Below are 17,835 nucleotides of genomic sequence, written 5' to 3'. Positions count from 1 at the left end.
TTCTGTGACTGTTATTTATGCCCCTGAATCCTACACTGGACCTTTAATGAGTGAATATTTGAAAGGACACAGTGCATATAACAAGCGAACATTGACACGCTGTCCCTTAGTGTCCAAAAGTGACACTACAGGATCATGGTTTGACGTGGCGGGCTGATGACCAAGTGACCGTATTTGACGAGTCGGGAGTGACACCATGTTGCCACCCTGACTTTGTGTATCCCGTGCAGACGTGCCACAGGACACACAAACATGACGGGTAATTTCTAAGTCACGTGAGGTCCCCTGGTAACTCTGGTCCAAATAGGGCTTTAGTGTGTGTGTGTGTGTGTGTGTGTGTGTTTAGTTTGGTAGAGAAGAAACAAACGGCCTTTTGAAGGGCTCTGGGTGGGGATGTCGTCTCTCTCGTGTGTGTGTACATTATGATTTCCACCGCAGAGGAAGTGGGTCGGAGACTCGTCACAGAATCTCTTTGAGGCAGCAGCAGAACCTGGTCTGTGCTCAGATGGATGTCAGACCACCACCTGGCTGAATCCGACCCAGAAACATTCCCACACGTCACTGCTGAAGGAAGGAATTCCTTTCATTACACTGTCCCTCATGGAGCGACGGCTCGGTGGTGATGGAGTGAGAGTTTAGAGGGTGGATGTAAACCGGAGTGTCGCTGATGGAGAACATGCTCAGCAAACACGCCTCAGGTTAAAGCGTGAGTCTCATGAGGTACTGTTCATGTGATGGCATCATCTGGACGCCATAACCATCAGGTCTGTGAGGAAACATGCTCAAATGTTGCAGCAACAGAAACAGATGAGGGAACAGGAAGTGCAAACATGCCAAATCATTTCCTGGTGTTAGGACTCATTTCTGGGACACTCCATGGGAAAGGAGTCTGTCGCCTGTATTTAGCGGGTTTACCTGTGTTTAAAAACCCACCTACATGTGCTGACTGGTGGAAAAAGGTATAATTTGAAAGCTGCTGTCTGTTTCTGTCTGTGTGTCCAGGAATGGGTCCGATCTACATGAACGAGGTGAAGTGTCTCGGCCATGAGAAGTCCATCTGGAACTGTCCCTTTAAAAACATCACATCAGAGGACTGTCAGCACATGGAGGACGCCGCCATCCGCTGCAACGTGCCCCACATGGGCCTCGAGCACTCGGTCAGAGCTGAACCTCCTTATTTCAGTGTTTTATCTCAATATTGTGCCGTTAACATGAGGAGAAGTTAATTACATTGTTAATGCCAGTGTTGTTGTGCCATCTATTGCATCAGACAGGAGAAGATAGTGAGTGTAGATTAGTTTTAACTGCATTAGTTTTCTGCTTTGTTAAATGTAGTTTAGGAAAGAACATTTGACTTTGTGTTTATGATGTGATCCATTCAGTTAGCTCTCTGCTGCTCTAACAGTCTTTTTAGTTGTAGTGCTAACGTGTTAGATGTAGAGCTGAAGCTCACAGAAATCTCACATTTTCACTCAACAGTTCGTCACTGCTGTCACAAAAAACACTGATGTCATTTTATCTCTTCCTTAGTGTCATATTCGAATGTTCTGAGTTTGTTAAATTGCTTCAAACCCGCTCAGACCAAATTTATTGTTTGAAAATGAGTAAAAAAAAAAATTTCTTTTTGTGACAGCAGTGATTTCCTTTTAACACAGACGGGCGAATTCACAAAGAACGGACTGCGGATTCTGCGTCCGATACACAAAACATTTGCATGAATGATGTTACAGCACAAACACACCTGTAAGTTCTGCAGCTGAGCGCAGTTTGCCTGTTTTTAATGCGTCTAGTTGCAAATATCCATGTGGCAAAGTATAAATGTTGCCTTCAGGTGAAGAACACAGTCAGCAGAACGACAAAGAGAGGAAAAGAAAAGTGAAATTTTCAGACAGTGAGCCACAGGTCCTGACCAACGAGGTGCAGAGGCATTCAACAAAGCTTCAGGCAACAAATTTAAATGTGACGTTGCGGCACCACCTGCATTTTTTATGCTACAAGTCTGTTTCTGTTGCATTAAGTGAAGTGTAATCTGCACAGACAGCTGTTTAAAATCACACAAATATCCCACTGTATATGTTTGCAACTATTAACCTTATACTACCTTATATATGTGGCACTCGATTGGTCGGCTCCCAGTCTGTCTGTGAGCGGCAGATTCCCCTCACTCTCTACAGTGTGCAGGGATATAAAATCAACAAATCCATAAATACAAACACTGTTGATTCTTCCTGTGGCGCTGACATGAAACCTATTGTGGTTGAGGTAACGTCTGCTGTCAGTCGGCCTGGTGAAATCAGTTTGACCTGCCGTGGTGCTCTCAGCTCTGCAGGAGCTGCTGCTGATAGACGGCGGCTTCTGTGGACGGAGACGCTGAGTGCAGGTCTGAGTTGGAGTGGATTTAAAGCTGCTTTCTCCATGGCGACGATAGTAACAATCACATTGCACGCCAAAGTATGACGATGTCTGCGGCAAAATTCTTCAAGTGCCCAACATGAAAGTATAATGTCGAAAGTGTTGCACACCCAAACATAAAGCAGCGTCACTGTGTGTGGCTTTCAGCACTGATCGTTGTGAGTTAAACTCTTCATGCACTGAGGCTCATTTGCAAAGAAAGGGGGCAATTTTATGGCAAACGTTTGCATATCACCAAATTTAGATACATGCACATAGCACAGCAGCACCGAGACGCTGTGTACTTGGCAGGGCAGATATGGCCACTTCACACTACACGACTTCAGCACTCGATTTTCCACTCACTGACAGTTTTTGGAGCTCCCAAAAACAAAAGCCCCAGATCAGAGGCAAAGCGGCATTGGCTCGGAGCTCACAAATTTTAGGTTGAGTGCTACGTGTGAACCGTGCAAGGACATGAGCTGAGAGGCTCGCCAAGGCGCTGCAGATGCTCTGCAGACATCGAGCATGCAAAATATCAGGACCTGTGAGGAACTGTCAGTGAGCTACAGCCAAGGAGAGCGCAGACATTGGTTCAGGACAGAGACAAACTGCACTGCAGCACTTTCCAAACTGTGTGTGTGTTTGAGAGGAGGAGATAGAAAGTGACAAAGAGGGGAAGAGAAGGTGAAAGGTGGACTATTGCACGCAATTTGAAAGTGGTGTAGTGTGAACTCAGCTTTAAGGGTGCAGTTCACCCTTTGCTGTGGCTTTGAGAATCCTTCTGGTCGTATCTGTGCAGGGTTAGCGTCGTAACAGCCGCGCCGTCCTCTTGTGAATTCGCCCACGAGTATTTCTGGTTGTGTGGTTTGTATTTTACCAGATTATACTCCATGTTTCCTGTAGATACACACAGAGGCCGGACTGAGCTGCATAAAAACTCTGAAAGAGTGCTCTTTTATCTTATCGATAGTTTTAGTTTTAGATACGTGTAAACCACGTCACCTGTAAGACTGACAGAGTTTTTATCCAGCCCGGCTCTTGTGTATCTACGCTCTGCTTTGTGGCTCCTAACCGCTCGGCCCCTCACAGATCCGACTCACAGGAGGACGGACCCGTTACGAGGGCCGCGTGGAGGTGCTGGGCTCAGACTCTAACGGGACGCAGAGCTGGGGTCTGGTCTGTGGAGAGACCTGGAGCACCAAGGAGGCCATGGTGGTCTGCAGGCAGATGGGTCTGGGCTACGCTAACCAGGGTCTGCAAGTAGGTTATTAACACCACTGAGACAGGCGTCCTGCAGCAGAGCAGAGCTGCTACGTAGTGTGTTTCACATATGGAAATATAATGTGCTGTCATGAACACTCAGCAGTCCGTACAGATATTTTTATGCATACATGTTCAAATGTATTCAGTATTTCTGCTCACATATGATCTAATATGTGCAGCACACAAATATGTGTTAGTGGATCTCGTAGAACATTTAAATATTTTAAAACATATCTAACATGCTTCATACTGGTGTCTGTGTTTCAGCAATATACTTGAACATGTATGTACAATCAAACCTGCCAACCTCGGGATCACAAAACTGGGGAGAATTTCAAAACTGAATTTTCAGAGACTTTGTTTCCTGCGTCCTGGTGACTTTTGAAGAATGAAAATAACAAAATAATACGTACACTGCAACAGCATTTATGCCTCCACACTTGTCATAGCCGTGACTCAAGGCACTAGCTTTTGGGTTGTCCGTCCGTCCCATTCTCGTGAACACAATATCTTAAGAACGCATTAAAGGAATGTCTTCAAATTTGGCACAAACGTCCACTTGGGCTCAATAATGAACTGATTAGATTTTGGTGGTCAAAGGTCAAAAGTCAAAGTGACTGTGACCTTGCATCTGTTGCATTCTCATGAACGCGGTATCTCAAAAACACCTTGAGAGATTTTTTTCAAATTTGGCACAAACTTCCACTTGAACTCGAGAATGACCTAATTAGAATTTTGTGGTTAAAGGTCAAAGGTCAGTGTGACCTTACAAAACATGTTTTTGGCCATAACTGAAGAATTCATACACTGATTATAACAAAACTTGACACAAATGTCTAACAAGATAAAATAATGAAGGTCAAAGGGTCAAAGGTCAGCTTGACTGTGACATCATCATGTTTTAACGTCATATCTCAGGAACAGAAGGGGAGACATTTGGTCAGATACTGAATTGGTGACTCTAATCTTGAAACTGTGCTGATTGTATAGATCTTCTGTGTGTGAAGCATCCATGTTTTCACTGACATGGATGGAGACTGTCAGAGACACTGGACTGGTGGGCGGAGTCATACAACCACAGGGTGGACTGGTGGGCGGAGTCATACAACCACAGGGTGGACTGGTGGGCGGAGTCATACAACCACAGGGTGGACTGGTGGGCGGAGTCATACAACCACAGGGTGGACTGGTGGGCGGAGTCATACAACCACAGGGCAGTGACTCTAGTTTTTCCCTGCATTCTCATAACTTTTGAAGAATGAACATGATAGAATAATAAGCACACTGCAGCAGCATTTTTATGTTAAATACTTTAATTTTACGTCTAATTCTCAGGACAGAATAATTCGCCCCTCTGGCAAAAACTAATCATCAGTTTTCCTTTTTTTTTGCGCCGTGTGTGACCTCCATGCTTATCATAAAAAATTAATGCGGCAGATTTGACAAAATGCACAACCCTTTTCCTTTATAACTCTCCATAAGAAACAAGAATCCTTCTCGGTACATCTGAAATTTGCTTTCCATTTACTCGCCATTTCTCTCCGTCTGTCACTCACTGAGGAGGACGAGGTGCAAGCAGCTCTCTGTAGTGTCACTGTATTATGCAGCTGTGTTGTCGTCCAGCTGGAAACAGAAAACTTTTAACAGGCTGCAATAAGGATAAAATGGAAAGAAAAATACAGGAGCATTGTGAACCCGGGAGAGGGAAATGAAAAACAGAAGTCTGTGTAAATCAGCAGGGTTGGCAGTGTGGTATCAATGTGTGACAGTACATTATAAGTTCCATATGTCGTAGATGATCATGATACTGTTTTGGTCTCTTCTGTGTGGCCACACCAAAACAGACTCACATGAAGTTTCTAATCAAACTCAAAAGCCACTCACCACTAAAGCCAAGCGGTGACCTCACCAGGAAACCACGTTGGCGCTCCCGACGCCAAGAACAGTCTAACCAATGTGCTGCTTCAGCAACACGTCCTCCTCTGCCGGAGGACTCTGTAAGAACATGTCAGTTAGTCTCAGCCCAGACAGGTCGAGGACAGGACAGGAAGTGTGTCCCTTCACTGACTCCCAGCAGGACATCTCTGCAGATCCGGATAGTGGGCGGTCGCAGCACTTATGAGGGCCGGGTGGAGGTTCAGGTTGGCTCCAAGTGGGGCACAGTGTGCAGCACAGGCTGGACCACAAAGGAAGCCATGGTGGTTTGCAGGCAGCTAGGGCTCGGATACTCCATGCATGCCATCACCGTAAGTAGGACCAAAGACCGAGGACATTTGTTCCAACGTGACGTGGTTACAAATGTGTTGTTACCAGGATAAACATCAACAAAACATGCAGAAAACCAACAGCACAACAGAATCATTATCATGACACAGGAGCAACTATATTTTGAGGTAGAAATAATGTGTGATGTTACGGGTTTAATCTGTGACAGTAAATTATTCTAAGGGATTCTTAAGTGAAAATACTTTTTTAGCCTTTTCTGTAGAGACTGAGGGAACAGATGCACTGAGGGCCATGGCTTTAAAAACTGAAATAAACAGGGCAAATATAAAGAATAAATATGAACTAATTAAACTCAGTGACAGAGACTTAAAGATTGAAGGAGTTTCATATGTGTCACAGTGATGGGTGGGACAGTCTGCAGCCGGTCCTGACCCAAAAACCTGATCAGATTTTATGGTTGAAACTTGTTTATTTATGAATAATAATGTTTGTAGTTTGATATGGTGTTCAAATGTGACCAGTTTAGTTTAGTTTAAACTACTTATTGTTTAAGAATGATGCTTGTTGTTTTAATCCTGATCAGGTCGCACTGATCCCAAGTAGCAGAAATTGTGTGAAATGTGTAGAAATGAAAAATGCATATCAAACAAAAGCTCAGGTCTCAGGAGGCTCAATGTTATTAAGAGCTTTTAAAATTCAGTTATCATTGCAGTGTATAAAATAAAGGACATTTAGAACTCAAGACAAACACTTTTATGTTAAACAATAGTTGATATCTTTATAGTAATCACAAAAAACTGAAAGCAAAGACTGTGCGCTGCAGACTGAAGTGACAGGATACAAAATACTATGGTATTCATCATCGGTCTGTAATTAAATTCACAGTGGTGGAATTCAAAGTCTGTCAGTGAGTATTCTGATCATTGAATCTCTGAGTGTCTGCAGAGTGTTTTTGTCCTCCTGATCATAAAGTCAGCGACACACTGTGTCCTCAGCCAGCTGCCAGACATGACTCACCAACATCTGGTTTTAAGAGCATCAGTCTGAACTCTCTGCAGAGAAGGCGGATTGTTTCTGATCGATATACTCTGTTTGTCTGTCTGTCTGACCTGATGTAAGGAAACATGGTACTGGGACAGCAGCAATGTGACAGAGATGGTGATGAGCGGCGTGAAGTGCACAGGAAACGAGATGTCTCTGAGTCAGTGCCAGCATCACAAAACTGTCAGCTGTCAGAAGGCGGCGGCGAGGTTTGCAGCTGGAGTCATCTGCTCTGAGAGTGAGTGACACAGACAGGTGGTTTAATGTGGACTGATGATGCTCATGGACACATATGACTGACCTGTTGGAACTCTGAAGGTGTAAAGAAGAGAAGTGAAAATAACTGATCCTCCTCCACCCCTGTCTGCAGCGGCCTCTGACCTGGTCCTGAACGCCTCTCTGGTCCAGGAGACGGTTTACATCGAGGACCGTCCTCTGCACATGCTCTACTGCGCTGCTGAGGAGAACTGCCTGTCAAAGTCTGCAGCCAAGGCCAACTGGCCGTACGGACACCGACGCCTGCTGCGCTTCTCCTCCCAGATCCACAACATCGGTCGGGCCGACTTCAAACCAAAAGCTGGGCGCCACTCGTGGGTCTGGCACGCCTGCCACGGGTAATATTACCTTCGTAATTATTAAATGAGTGCTGTGTGTTGCATCACATTTATTCTGAGGTGAAGAGAGATTCAGTATTTTGAGAAGTAACTGATAAATATTAAGTAAATATTGTGTTTTATTGTGTGCCACAGTCTTTACACTGAAACATCTCAGACATTTTAGATTTTCAAACATATGATCACATGTTCGCATCAACACAGAATTGTCACTTTTTGCAGTCGGATGAAAAGTGTTTGTTTTGTGCCGTCAGTTAAAGGTGATGACACTCTAACTAGGAAATGGATGTTTTTCTAATGTTGGACATTATTTTCTCTGTATCAAACAGACACTACCACAGCATGGATATTTTCACTCACTACGACTTGCTGAACGCAAACGGCACCAAAGTAGCCGAAGGACACAAAGCCAGTTTCTGTCTGGAGGACACCGACTGTCAGGAGGGTGAGTCTGGTGCTTCAGAGTCAAACCAAAGGGTCTATCTTCACTACACTGAATCATTCTAAACAAACACTGTTAGTGGACGTACACTGACAGTTAACGTCACATTGCAGCCTGTTATGCAGCTGCTGGCTGCAGCGCTCTCTCTAAATACTGGACCAGTTACAAAAATTGTTGTTCTCATTAGACACAAGAACATGAAACATTAGGGTCCAGGTTGAAAAATACTAAAGTTACACTTTAAATGTGCTGTTATGGATTCACTCATGCATCTTAAAATCTTTTTGCCCCTCAGGTGTTTCTAAACGGTACGAGTGCGCCAACTTTGGCGATCAGGGCATCACTGTGGGCTGCTGGGATTTGTACCGTCACGACATCGACTGTCAGTGGATCGACATCACAGACGTCAAACCTGGAAACTACATCCTGCAGGTGAGCACGAGAGGATCAGTTTACAGAGCACAGAGCACATGCTGTCTGATTTTTTAACTTGAATTTGATTGCTTTATTACAATTTGTTTGCACAGCATAAACATACAAACCACTGTCACTGAGGGAAATTACACATACATACATACTACAGTACTCATCCTAGCGGTCACCTGAATCACATGTTTTCCATGACCATCAAGAGATTTAGGTGGTGTCTCTGCAGTGGGCCTTGAAGTCAGTCCATTTGGTCCATTTTTCTGTGATTTTTGGAGTCTCAGTAATTGTCTGCTTTGTTAGAGCTAAAACTAAAACATATATAAATGTGAATATCATCCAAAAATGCCCAGACCCAACACCCAGTAATGACTGTGTTTACATATAATAAAAACTGCTGAAAGAAAAAATCCAACAAATCAAAATCAAGTATAAACAGCTCTCGCCAGCTTTGATGAAGTCGGGCTGCTCTTCAACTTTAACAGCAACGTAGGTTAATACTTAATCTACATTATAATAATATTTCTTCAGTAATTTCAGCTGCAAGTCATGATGAAACAAACGATCACTTATGTTCTAAAGTTTCCCTCCCTCTCTTTTCTTCTTCCTCCTCTCTGCCTGTCTCATTATGTTCATGAATATTTGGATCACTACAGGACTAGATTAATCAAAAATCACTTTATAAAAGACGTCAGGAAGTCGTCTGCACTCGCCACTTGTTAGATGGTACAGTTTTTCTCAGTAGAGATGATTCTGTAGAGAAACAGCCTGTTAGGGAACTTCTTCTTTACATTGATGTTGTTCATAGAGAACCTGAGGTGAAGTGTGAGGAGTGTCTGGACTGTTACGCCACCTTGTGGTGTTTGTTTTCCCTGCTGTTTGCTGACCAGCAGCAGACTGTGATTTGAGTTGATTACTGTCTCCAGATGGAATGGAAACGTTGCTTTGGAAAGAGGAATAAACTTTTTACAGAACTCGTTTGTGCCCTGCAGCGAAGCATTTTTGATTTGCACCTGACAGAAAGTCGCCGTGCTCTGAGAGGTGTTTTTATGTTAAAAAGAAAAACCATTGGTGAGGATCGACTTTCTCAACTTTTCTCAAATAAAGAAGTGAGTTTATGGACCAGTTGTCGAGAGGAACTACATGGAGAACAATAAGCAGGCTTAAACAAACGTTTGAAAAGTAGACTCAGACTGTGATACTGACGCAGAAGATCAGGGGACAGGAACTCAAGTTGCCTTTTGTAATTTGTTTTTCTTTTTTTGTTGTTGCTATTATGTCTTGTTTGCCTGTTGTAGTTTGTTTTGTTGTTGATTATTAAATATGACGAGCTGTGAACGGGTCGGTGTTATACGCTGTAGCGTTTGTCAGACTGCAGAAGTGTCTAAGTCATGTTAAATTACTTTAATGTAATGTTTTGCACTGTGCTAAGTATCTGCCATTTTCTGTGAGAGGCTGTGAGTTTAGTTACATGTGTTTGTAGATTAATACATGAAGTTCTTATTTCTATTTGCAGACTGAGATAAATTCTAAATCTATACATCTGTCAGTACGTAGATGTGCAGACACTTGGTTCGTCCTCTGAGTGTTTGGAGAGACGTATTATTTGTTGCTGAGGGAGGAACTTCCTGTTTACATGAAGCCAGACTCTCTGTCACAACACTTTGAATCAGACCAGACAAAATCAATACAATCGTCAAAACAACTCACTGGAGTCATTTTTAAAAGATGTGTAACCTGACAGCACAGCTCCTGATGCACATTAATACACATTAAAACAGTTTATTGATCCTGTCTGTTTCCTGTTTTAACATTTAAACTGCTGTGAGAACACCAGGCTGAGTGAGACGGCAGCTTTAGACCACATCACACATGAGTTTACAGTTTTTAATGTCTGTGATTTTCTCATCATAAAAATGTTTTACGTCCGTCTCCTCTTCAGATTGTGATCAATCCAAATCACGAAGTGGCTGAGAGCGACTTCACCAACAACGCCATGAAATGCAACTGCAAATATGACGGCCATCGAATCTGGCTCCACAACTGTCACATCGGTAATCAGACAGAAACACTAACGCTACCTGATGGTAAAGGGATAGTTCGGATGTTTTTACGTGGGGTTAATATGAGGCACTTATCCACAGGTAGTATGTTACCTGCACACGATGGCGGTCGGCACGCCCACGCTTACCAACCATCCTGTTTCTCCCAGGAGACTCACGTTTTCATCGCCCTCCTCAGGCTTCTTCCTGAGGTCACAGTTTCTCTTGATTCATGTTGTTTGTTTCCTTATCGTTATCACAGCCTTTTTCTGACACTGCACAACATTTATAAGCCCTGAGATTCTGAAGGTCCTCTGTTTCCTCCCTGTTGGTTCTTCCTCCTCTCTCTGGACAGCTCATCTCTGTGCTGACCCTGTTAATCTAAGGAGGATTTGAGGTGTTCCTCGGGGGTTGGGGGGATTCAGCTTGTCCTCCTCCCCTGCTGTTTTCCAGAGACTGTGAGCTTCCCATTCTGCCTCACAAAGGCATCCAGGACCCAGAGTTGTGGGCCAGGGCTGGCAGCTGTCTGTGGGTCCCTGGCGATGGCCAAGCCTACAGCTCGGCCTCCCTCCCTCCTCCTGGACTACAAGGAGAATGAACCAAAACTAAACCAAAGTATTTTACATAAAAATGCTAATTCAGTGTGGTCATACTTTCTTTCAAAGTCACCAGGATGCAGGAAACAAAGACTATGTAACTCCAAATTTCCTGGGGAGGACACCCAGACCCCTCGCTTTGGTTTCAAAATCCTCCTTCAGTTTGGACAAGCAGGCAGGAGCACAGCAGCAGCAAGAAGCTCAGCTGTAAACTGCGGTGAACAGGGGCAGCAGCAAAATGCATGTTAGCCACCTAAGAAAACCAGTATCAGTTTAAGTGTACACTGTGTTCAGAATATTTTCACGGCTTTACCTGGCTGTCAGAAGGCTCTTTCTGATGGAGAATTGAAGCCATTATTTATCTGTCTTCAAAGCCACCAGACTCCTTTGAGAAAACAGTCATTTTACGCAGCAGAACACAGGAGTTATAGGTCGACTGCTGCTGCCATCAGTTTGTGTTATTGTCTAATTTTGGTGGACGAAAAGTGGATGTTTTTTACCGAGACAACATTGTTTTTTACTCACTGCGCATTTCCTGCCAGGATAATGGCACAAAACATGGTTATTTTTTACTGAAACATCACTTTGTTTCCCTTGGGCTTATTGGCGCAGAAGGTTGTCTTTTACCGTGACATTGCAGCGTTTCCTGCTGGCACAGTGGCATGAAAAGTGTCTTTTTGACTGAGACAACGCTGTGTTTCCAGCGCGCACTGTGCCACCAAAACCTGGTATTTCAAGCCAAAATTTGATCTTTTCCTCATCATAACCAGGTGTTTTTTGTACCACAGTGTTGTTGAAATATGAAGTTGTATCTTCTACATAATGACGTACAAATGTAATGTTTCTGTGGTTTGCAGAAATGTACGTTGCCAGATTTTTTTCTTCGCCAATTGGCCTCATACAGCCCCACTTCGAAAGATCCAAACTGTCCCTTTAATGTCAGATTTGTGTTTTATATTTAAACATTTAAATTGATTGTTTTTTGGTCCCTACAGGTGATGCGTTCAGTGAGGAGGCAGAGAGGAGGTTTGAGAAATACCCCGGACAGCTGAATAACCAGATTCCTTAATAATGTCACAACAGTTCTGAGACCTGGAGGTTGGAGGGATAAAAACACACCTCACAAGCTCAGACAGCTTTTTGTTTTCAGGTACCAGCATGTACCCTCCCCCCCCCCCCAACCCACATGTCTGGTCTGATTCAGAGTCATGACAGAAGCCAACAGTGTCCCCTGCAGTGAATGTGTGTTTTTATATCTGAGTTATTATACTTGAATATTCAAGTGCTTATGTTTTTCTTTTCTCAGTCTAATGTGAGCTATGCTTTATTTTTATTACAGAATAGTGTTGAGTGTTGTGAATGTTCCACGTTATGAATGAGGTGTTATTTTTATTTTTATAACCAGTCTGGAACAAACAGGTTCAGAACTACCTGAGGTGTTAGCGTTAGCTTTAACACATTTACTAACGGAGGCATTAACAGGAACAAATGCAGCTCTGTGGACATCTTACTGGTCTTTACTGGGACTTCATACTGGGACAGAAGAGACTCAGGTGCCTTAGTGTTAAACATTAATTATTACCTAGACTGAAGTTTTTTACATTAATAACTGGTCAGTATTCTTGCTCACTGAAATGGTTTTGCCTCCACAGTTTCAATATTTTGTGAATGTATTTATTGCTTATATCAAGGTGCTGAGGAGCGACACTTTGTTAGCGTCAGTTTCAAGAGCTTTGGAGTTTAAAGTCGTGTGTAGCTTTAGTCTGTATGTGTTGTTATTAATAGTCATGTAGGGTCAGAACATAGATATTATCGGGCAAAGACAAAAAACTACAGTCATTGTATGCTGATGTAATCACACCCGCTGCACCCAATAAAAGGAGAGGAAGAATAACAGTGTGTGTCTCAGAGACTTATTCATCAGAAACTGTGTGAAGTTTTTAAATTCTCTTAGGGATGGTTCTTTATTTATCAGAGGAGGTGGCTGGAGTATGACTTTGTTTTTTGTTTGTATTTTTTTTTTTAATCCTCTTGAAGCTCCAAATATTTCATTTAAATGGTGTAATTTTGGCGATTTTTAAAGAAAATTTGCTTTCAGTTTGGAAGGTGTTTTTTCTTTAAAAATCATGTTTTAAAGCTTTTTGAAAAAAAAAATCAGATTTTTTTTTATTTGAAAAAAAAAAAAAAAACTTAAAAAAAATTACTTTTTAAAATGTAATTTTTATGGAAAACATGCCGTCCAAACCCACAACGCATGTTTTCCTTAAAAAAAAAAAAAAAAAAGTTTTTTAAAACAATTTTGAAAATCTTTGAAATATAAATTTTTTTAATTCTGTCTTAAGACTTTTTAAAAAATTAAAATAATTAAAAAAAATTATTCAAAAAACTTTAAACACAATCTATTTTTAAGGCCATTTAAAAATGGAAAAGAATTTTTTTTTTTTAAAAAAAAATTGCGTCAAAATCCAAAATTGAAAAAAAAAGCATTTTAAATTGTAAAAAGAAAACTTTTTTTTTTTTTAAAAATCACTTTTTAAAAAGAAAATATAAATACAAAATACAACTATTTAAATTTGTATATCCTCCCCTAAGCCAGAATAAATAACATAAGTTACGCCCCAGTGCTTGAAAAAGTCATTTGACATGCCTCCCCCTTTTTGCATGACCCCTCCCCTGTCATTAGTAATGAACAGCCCCTTAATTCCAAACAGTTTTAGTTTGTGACCCCGTAAAGGATAAATTTGGTATTTTTCAACTCAGTGTTTGTTTTGTCACTGACAGGCTCAGATTGTTATTCTAAGTGTCTGACAGCATTATGAAAGGATCCCTACAAAGATAGAGCTTTGTGTTGAAGAGTCAGATCCTTTTAGTTTAACCAGAAACAGCCCTGAAATCACCGTCACCAAACCCACCAGACTGCATTTAAATAAACAGTCATGTTAGTGTGTACAGAGGCAGCATGTTGTCACATCTAACTGGTGAATTAAGGGTTAATTTAAACCAAACCAGAGCTGGTGATTGTTGGAACAGTGGAAAGATGTTTAATGATGATAAAATGTTTATTTAAATGCAGTCTGGTGGGTTTGGTGACAGTGATATAGAACAATACCTGCTGTAACATTAAAGTGATGAACACATTAATGCATTGATCGATCGATAGATATCTTGATAAGTAAAAACAGAAATCTTATTTTCATGTGATACTGTTAAAAAAAAGATTCAGACTAATTTATTGAAAACTGATGAACATTAATTTACTTTACACACATTACATCATCATGAGAAGACAGTAATGATCAAAAGAACATGAAACGGTTCAGCACTCACATAAAGGATATGAAGCAGAAACATGACAGACGAAGGCAGGAAATGAAGCTTTCCATAAACGATCTTCACTTAAATCTACAAGTTATCAGCTGATGAAGAAGTCTCAGATATAGCTCAGGTTAACTGGTACGATCATCTTCTTACGTTGAATATTTCTGTGTTTGAAGTTGAGGAAAATGTGCCTGTCACAGTCCTGACAGATGTCCGTCTGTCTTTGTCTGTCTGGTGTTTCACTTCAGCACTGTGTGTTTAACAACTCGTCCTTCTTTGTTGATAGCAAAGTTGTAATTCTTTGGATTGTCCAGAGCTTCTTCGATACGCTGGTCCAAGTTCTCCAAGGTGATGAAGTTCTTTGCGTCCTCCTGTGAAGAGATTGGAAGCGAAAAGTCAGATTTAGCGTGTTTCAATATGGAATTTCAGGTTTCTGCTCCTCTGTAGACGACAGCAGCTCACAAAAGTAGCTTTAAGAACTGATGATTAACATTTCACAGAGTTTGGAGGAGAAAACAGGAAGAAGAAAAATCGAACCTGCAGTTTCAAAATCTCCTTCTCTCTTTGTTTGATGAGTTCTTGCTCTTGTTGTTCGCGCTGAATTGCAGCTTCGAGCTTCTTCTGCTCAGCTTCCTCCTTTTCCCTCTGGATCCTCGCCACCCTGAAAGATACAGACGAGACACTGAGTTCTTACTGTTCAACCACACAGATGGAAACAACACACGGAACACAGAGCGGCTTATCGAGTCTTCAAAAGAGGTTTTTATTTTCCCCGTTGTAATATTGAGTTTCTTCCTACCTGAGTTTGAGCATGCGGAGGTTCTCCTGGTCGTTAAAGGCCATGAGGGTGCGATGCTCCTCCGCCTCCTGCCTCGCCCTCTCCTCCGCCAGGGAGCCTGTCTCCTCCTCGTACTTCTTCCGCAGCATCTCCTCCTTAAACTCCAGACTGACAAACACACAGGAGAGAACAGGTGAATTCAAAGGACGTCTTCCTGCTGGATCAGAGGACACCTGCAGTTTATATTTCAGTGGTGTGTGAATCATTTTAAAGGAATATTACTTTTTCAATTATTCAGTTTATATCAGGGCTCCAACCACCAATTGTTTCCATTATTGTTGTTCTAACCGAAACATTTATTTATGTTTATTGGACAGTTACAGACACGGGGAGCATCTACAGAGGTGACGTCACAGAAAAGTTATGTTGCCTTTGTATTTTTTAAGGAAAATAATAATTTGAAAATTCTATGAAAATGAGTATACAGTATGCAGAATGCTCTCTATTATTTAAGTTATTCATGTTTGGCCTAACAATTTGGTCTAAAACGTGTCAGAAAATAGTGAAAATGCTCATCACAAATTTAAAAATCAAAATCATATTAACAGCTTGTTTTGTCTGAAATCTCATCGCTGTCATAAATGCTGTTTATTATTGCAATTCTCCGGTCTGTCCAGTGATTGTAAACTGTCACTGGGTCTGTGAGGCTGCTGACATATTCACGATAATGTGACCTGAAATATTTAAGACCCATCAATTTTTTTTTATTTTGGTCAAATTTAAGACATTAATTTAAGACTTTTTTGAGGACTTGTCGACACCCTGGATGTTGAATCTCCCCTTTATTTTAGTTATTTTCTCAGGGGAGACTTATTACACAAACTTCCATTAACAAAATGGTTTCAAGTTTCAGTTATAGTAAAACGTTATTTTAACCAACAATAACCCTTCTGTTTTCATTCTTTTAAGGCTCATTCTGTCTGATAATATAAGTGATGTGATACCATGATGCTGTGAGCCTGCAGAGAAGGTTATCATGCCATGAAAATCTCATACCGTTGCAACCATAACACTTAGTTTAAAAAAAAAAAAAAACTATAGGTGCACTGCCTTTCTAAAAGCCTAATAATGTGGGATGTCTGAACAAATCTAACGTGACAGTTTAAATAGTCCCCTAAAACTTCTGAAAGTGTGAATGTGTGAGCATGATGGAGGAGCACTGCACCAAGATGTCAGTGTCACAGTACAGCCTGTCTCCTTTCTGCATGAGCCACCGCAGAGTCACAGTTAATACAAGATTTCACCTGTAAAATTTAAACACAAAAACTGTTTTGGTTGTGAAGCAAATGAGACAAATGCTATCACAGTGTTTGGTGGGAATCAGCTGCCAGTTTAATTACAGTAAAACCTGTGAATATATAATGAGGACTCACGAGAAATAAAGTTAAGAACAAGCACAACAAACTGGTAACTGCCAGTAATTAGTATCTACTAATTACAGAATAAATGTTGCCAGTTTTAGGGACCAGTTTCCGGTCCAGTATTTATCAGGTGGACAGGTTTAAATCAGGGAAACACAATTTACCACACCACCTGCTGACCCGTTAACCTCCGACACGTTTCCGTTAACGTTAGTTACCAGTTGGTTATTAAACGTACCGGAGCGCCCTGGTGATCAGCTGGTACTCCGAGTATCTCTCCTTGAGGACGACCATCTCCACCGGGTCCACCGGAGGAGGCACTTTGATTCGGCCCTCTTTGGACTTGGCCACCGGGTCGGTGCGGGACTTTCTGCCCCGGACTGCCTCCACGAGCACGGCGCTCCTGGGTGCGAGGAGCCGGGCCGCAGGGACGCTCCTCCCGCCGATGACCTGGAACATGTCGGCGTCGAAGTGTGGACACAAGTGCGGTTTGTTAGTGTGTTAATGAAATTATTTAAACGTTAACATTGAGACAGGAACGTTATCGACACAAGGCGGCGGCCATGTTGGTGTCCTCTGACCGGAGGAAGTAGTTAGCAACACCGCTAACGTAGCGTTGTTTAGCCTCTACCGCCATCTGGAGGTAACAGAAAATTATTTTTAATACAGTCTGAGCTCCTTCAGCAGGTGTTAGAGAGAGTTTTGATGGTTTATGAGTCTCATACAGCGGTGTTTTTGTACTATAACGTCCAGTCAGTAAGCTAACTGTAGCGGCAGATAGCTAGCTAACAAGCTAGGTTGCTAGTTAGCTAGATAGCTAAGTTAGCTTAGCAACTGTTTCAAATAAGCGAAAACTTTATTTGTCCCACACCAAATTGACACGTGACAGCAGCTCAGGAGTCAGGAGCAAGAGACAAAGCAACACATGAATAAATTAATAATTTTTTAAACAAGTGACTGCGTGCTCAGAGAGGATAAAATATCACACAAATACAAACTAAATAAAATTAAAAATTAATTAATGATAGATTTCATTTATATTTTACAGCAGCTCAAAAGCCAGAAGCAAGCGAAAAAGAAAAAGTTACTGGGTGCTACAAATGGATAAAAATATTACAATAATACAAACTAGATAATATTGAAATAAAATGTAATAATGCAATATCTATACACAAATTATACACCATTCACTTTCAACTTTACAGCAGCTCAAGAGTCAGAAGCAAGAGACAAAAGGGAAAAGTGACTGAGTGCTAAAAGATGACAAAAATACC

General features: G+C 41.6%; 3 protein-coding genes across 4 annotated transcripts in view; 1 reads left to right on the top strand and 2 right to left on the bottom strand.

Moving 5' to 3' along the window:
• loxl3b (lysyl oxidase-like 3b) overlaps positions 1 to 12,928 on the top strand; it is a 41,495-nt gene extending 28,567 nt beyond the window's left edge. For both annotated transcript variants that reach the window (XM_049596109.1, XM_049596108.1), the window contains 8 exons: positions 1,003 to 1,157; positions 3,484 to 3,654; positions 7,003 to 7,162; positions 7,295 to 7,538; positions 7,868 to 7,983; positions 8,276 to 8,412; positions 10,349 to 10,460; positions 12,040 to 12,928. In XM_049596109.1, the coding sequence (XP_049452066.1) occupies positions 1,003 to 1,157; positions 3,484 to 3,654; positions 7,003 to 7,162; positions 7,295 to 7,538; positions 7,868 to 7,983; positions 8,276 to 8,412; positions 10,349 to 10,460; positions 12,040 to 12,113 (1,169 nt within the window). In that variant the 3' untranslated portion in view covers positions 12,114 to 12,928. The remainder of the gene's footprint in view (positions 1 to 1,002; positions 1,158 to 3,483; positions 3,655 to 7,002; positions 7,163 to 7,294; positions 7,539 to 7,867; positions 7,984 to 8,275; positions 8,413 to 10,348; positions 10,461 to 12,039) is intronic.
• The window catches only part of LOC125900850 (histone-lysine N-methyltransferase 2D-like), a 422,240-nt gene that overhangs the window by 340,897 nt on the left and 63,508 nt on the right, over positions 1 to 17,835 (bottom strand). The gene's annotated exons all lie outside the window — the stretch shown is intronic.
• mrps26 (mitochondrial ribosomal protein S26) lies at positions 14,206 to 17,161 on the bottom strand. The gene is made up of 4 exons (XM_049596156.1): positions 16,800 to 17,161; positions 15,162 to 15,308; positions 14,900 to 15,023; positions 14,206 to 14,733 (listed from the first exon to the last, which is right to left on the bottom strand). Exons 1-4 carry the CDS (start codon positions 17,018 to 17,020, stop codon positions 14,602 to 14,604), a joined length of 624 nt encoding a protein of 207 aa, XP_049452113.1. The 5' UTR covers positions 17,021 to 17,161; the 3' UTR covers positions 14,206 to 14,601.

This window comes from Epinephelus fuscoguttatus, linkage group LG14, assembly GCF_011397635.1.
Source record: "Epinephelus fuscoguttatus linkage group LG14, E.fuscoguttatus.final_Chr_v1".
Taxonomy (NCBI): domain Eukaryota; kingdom Metazoa; phylum Chordata; class Actinopteri; order Perciformes; family Serranidae; genus Epinephelus; species Epinephelus fuscoguttatus.
Note: the sequence above shows the minus strand (reverse complement) of the source record. Positions and strands in the feature narration are given on the sequence as shown.

Coding starts and splice junctions, on each gene's coding strand:
- mrps26 (XM_049596156.1), bottom strand. CDS start 17,020: ATGTTCCAGGTCATCGGCGGGAGGAGCGTCCCTGCGGCCCGGCTCCTC. Junction 15,309..16,799: donor CTGATCACCAGGGCGCTCCG/GTACGTTTAATA, acceptor TGTGTTTGTCAG/TCTGGAGTTTAAGGAGGAGA. Junction 15,024..15,161: donor CTCCGCATGCTCAAACTCAG/GTAGGAAGAAAC, acceptor TGTATCTTTCAG/GGTGGCGAGGATCCAGAGGG.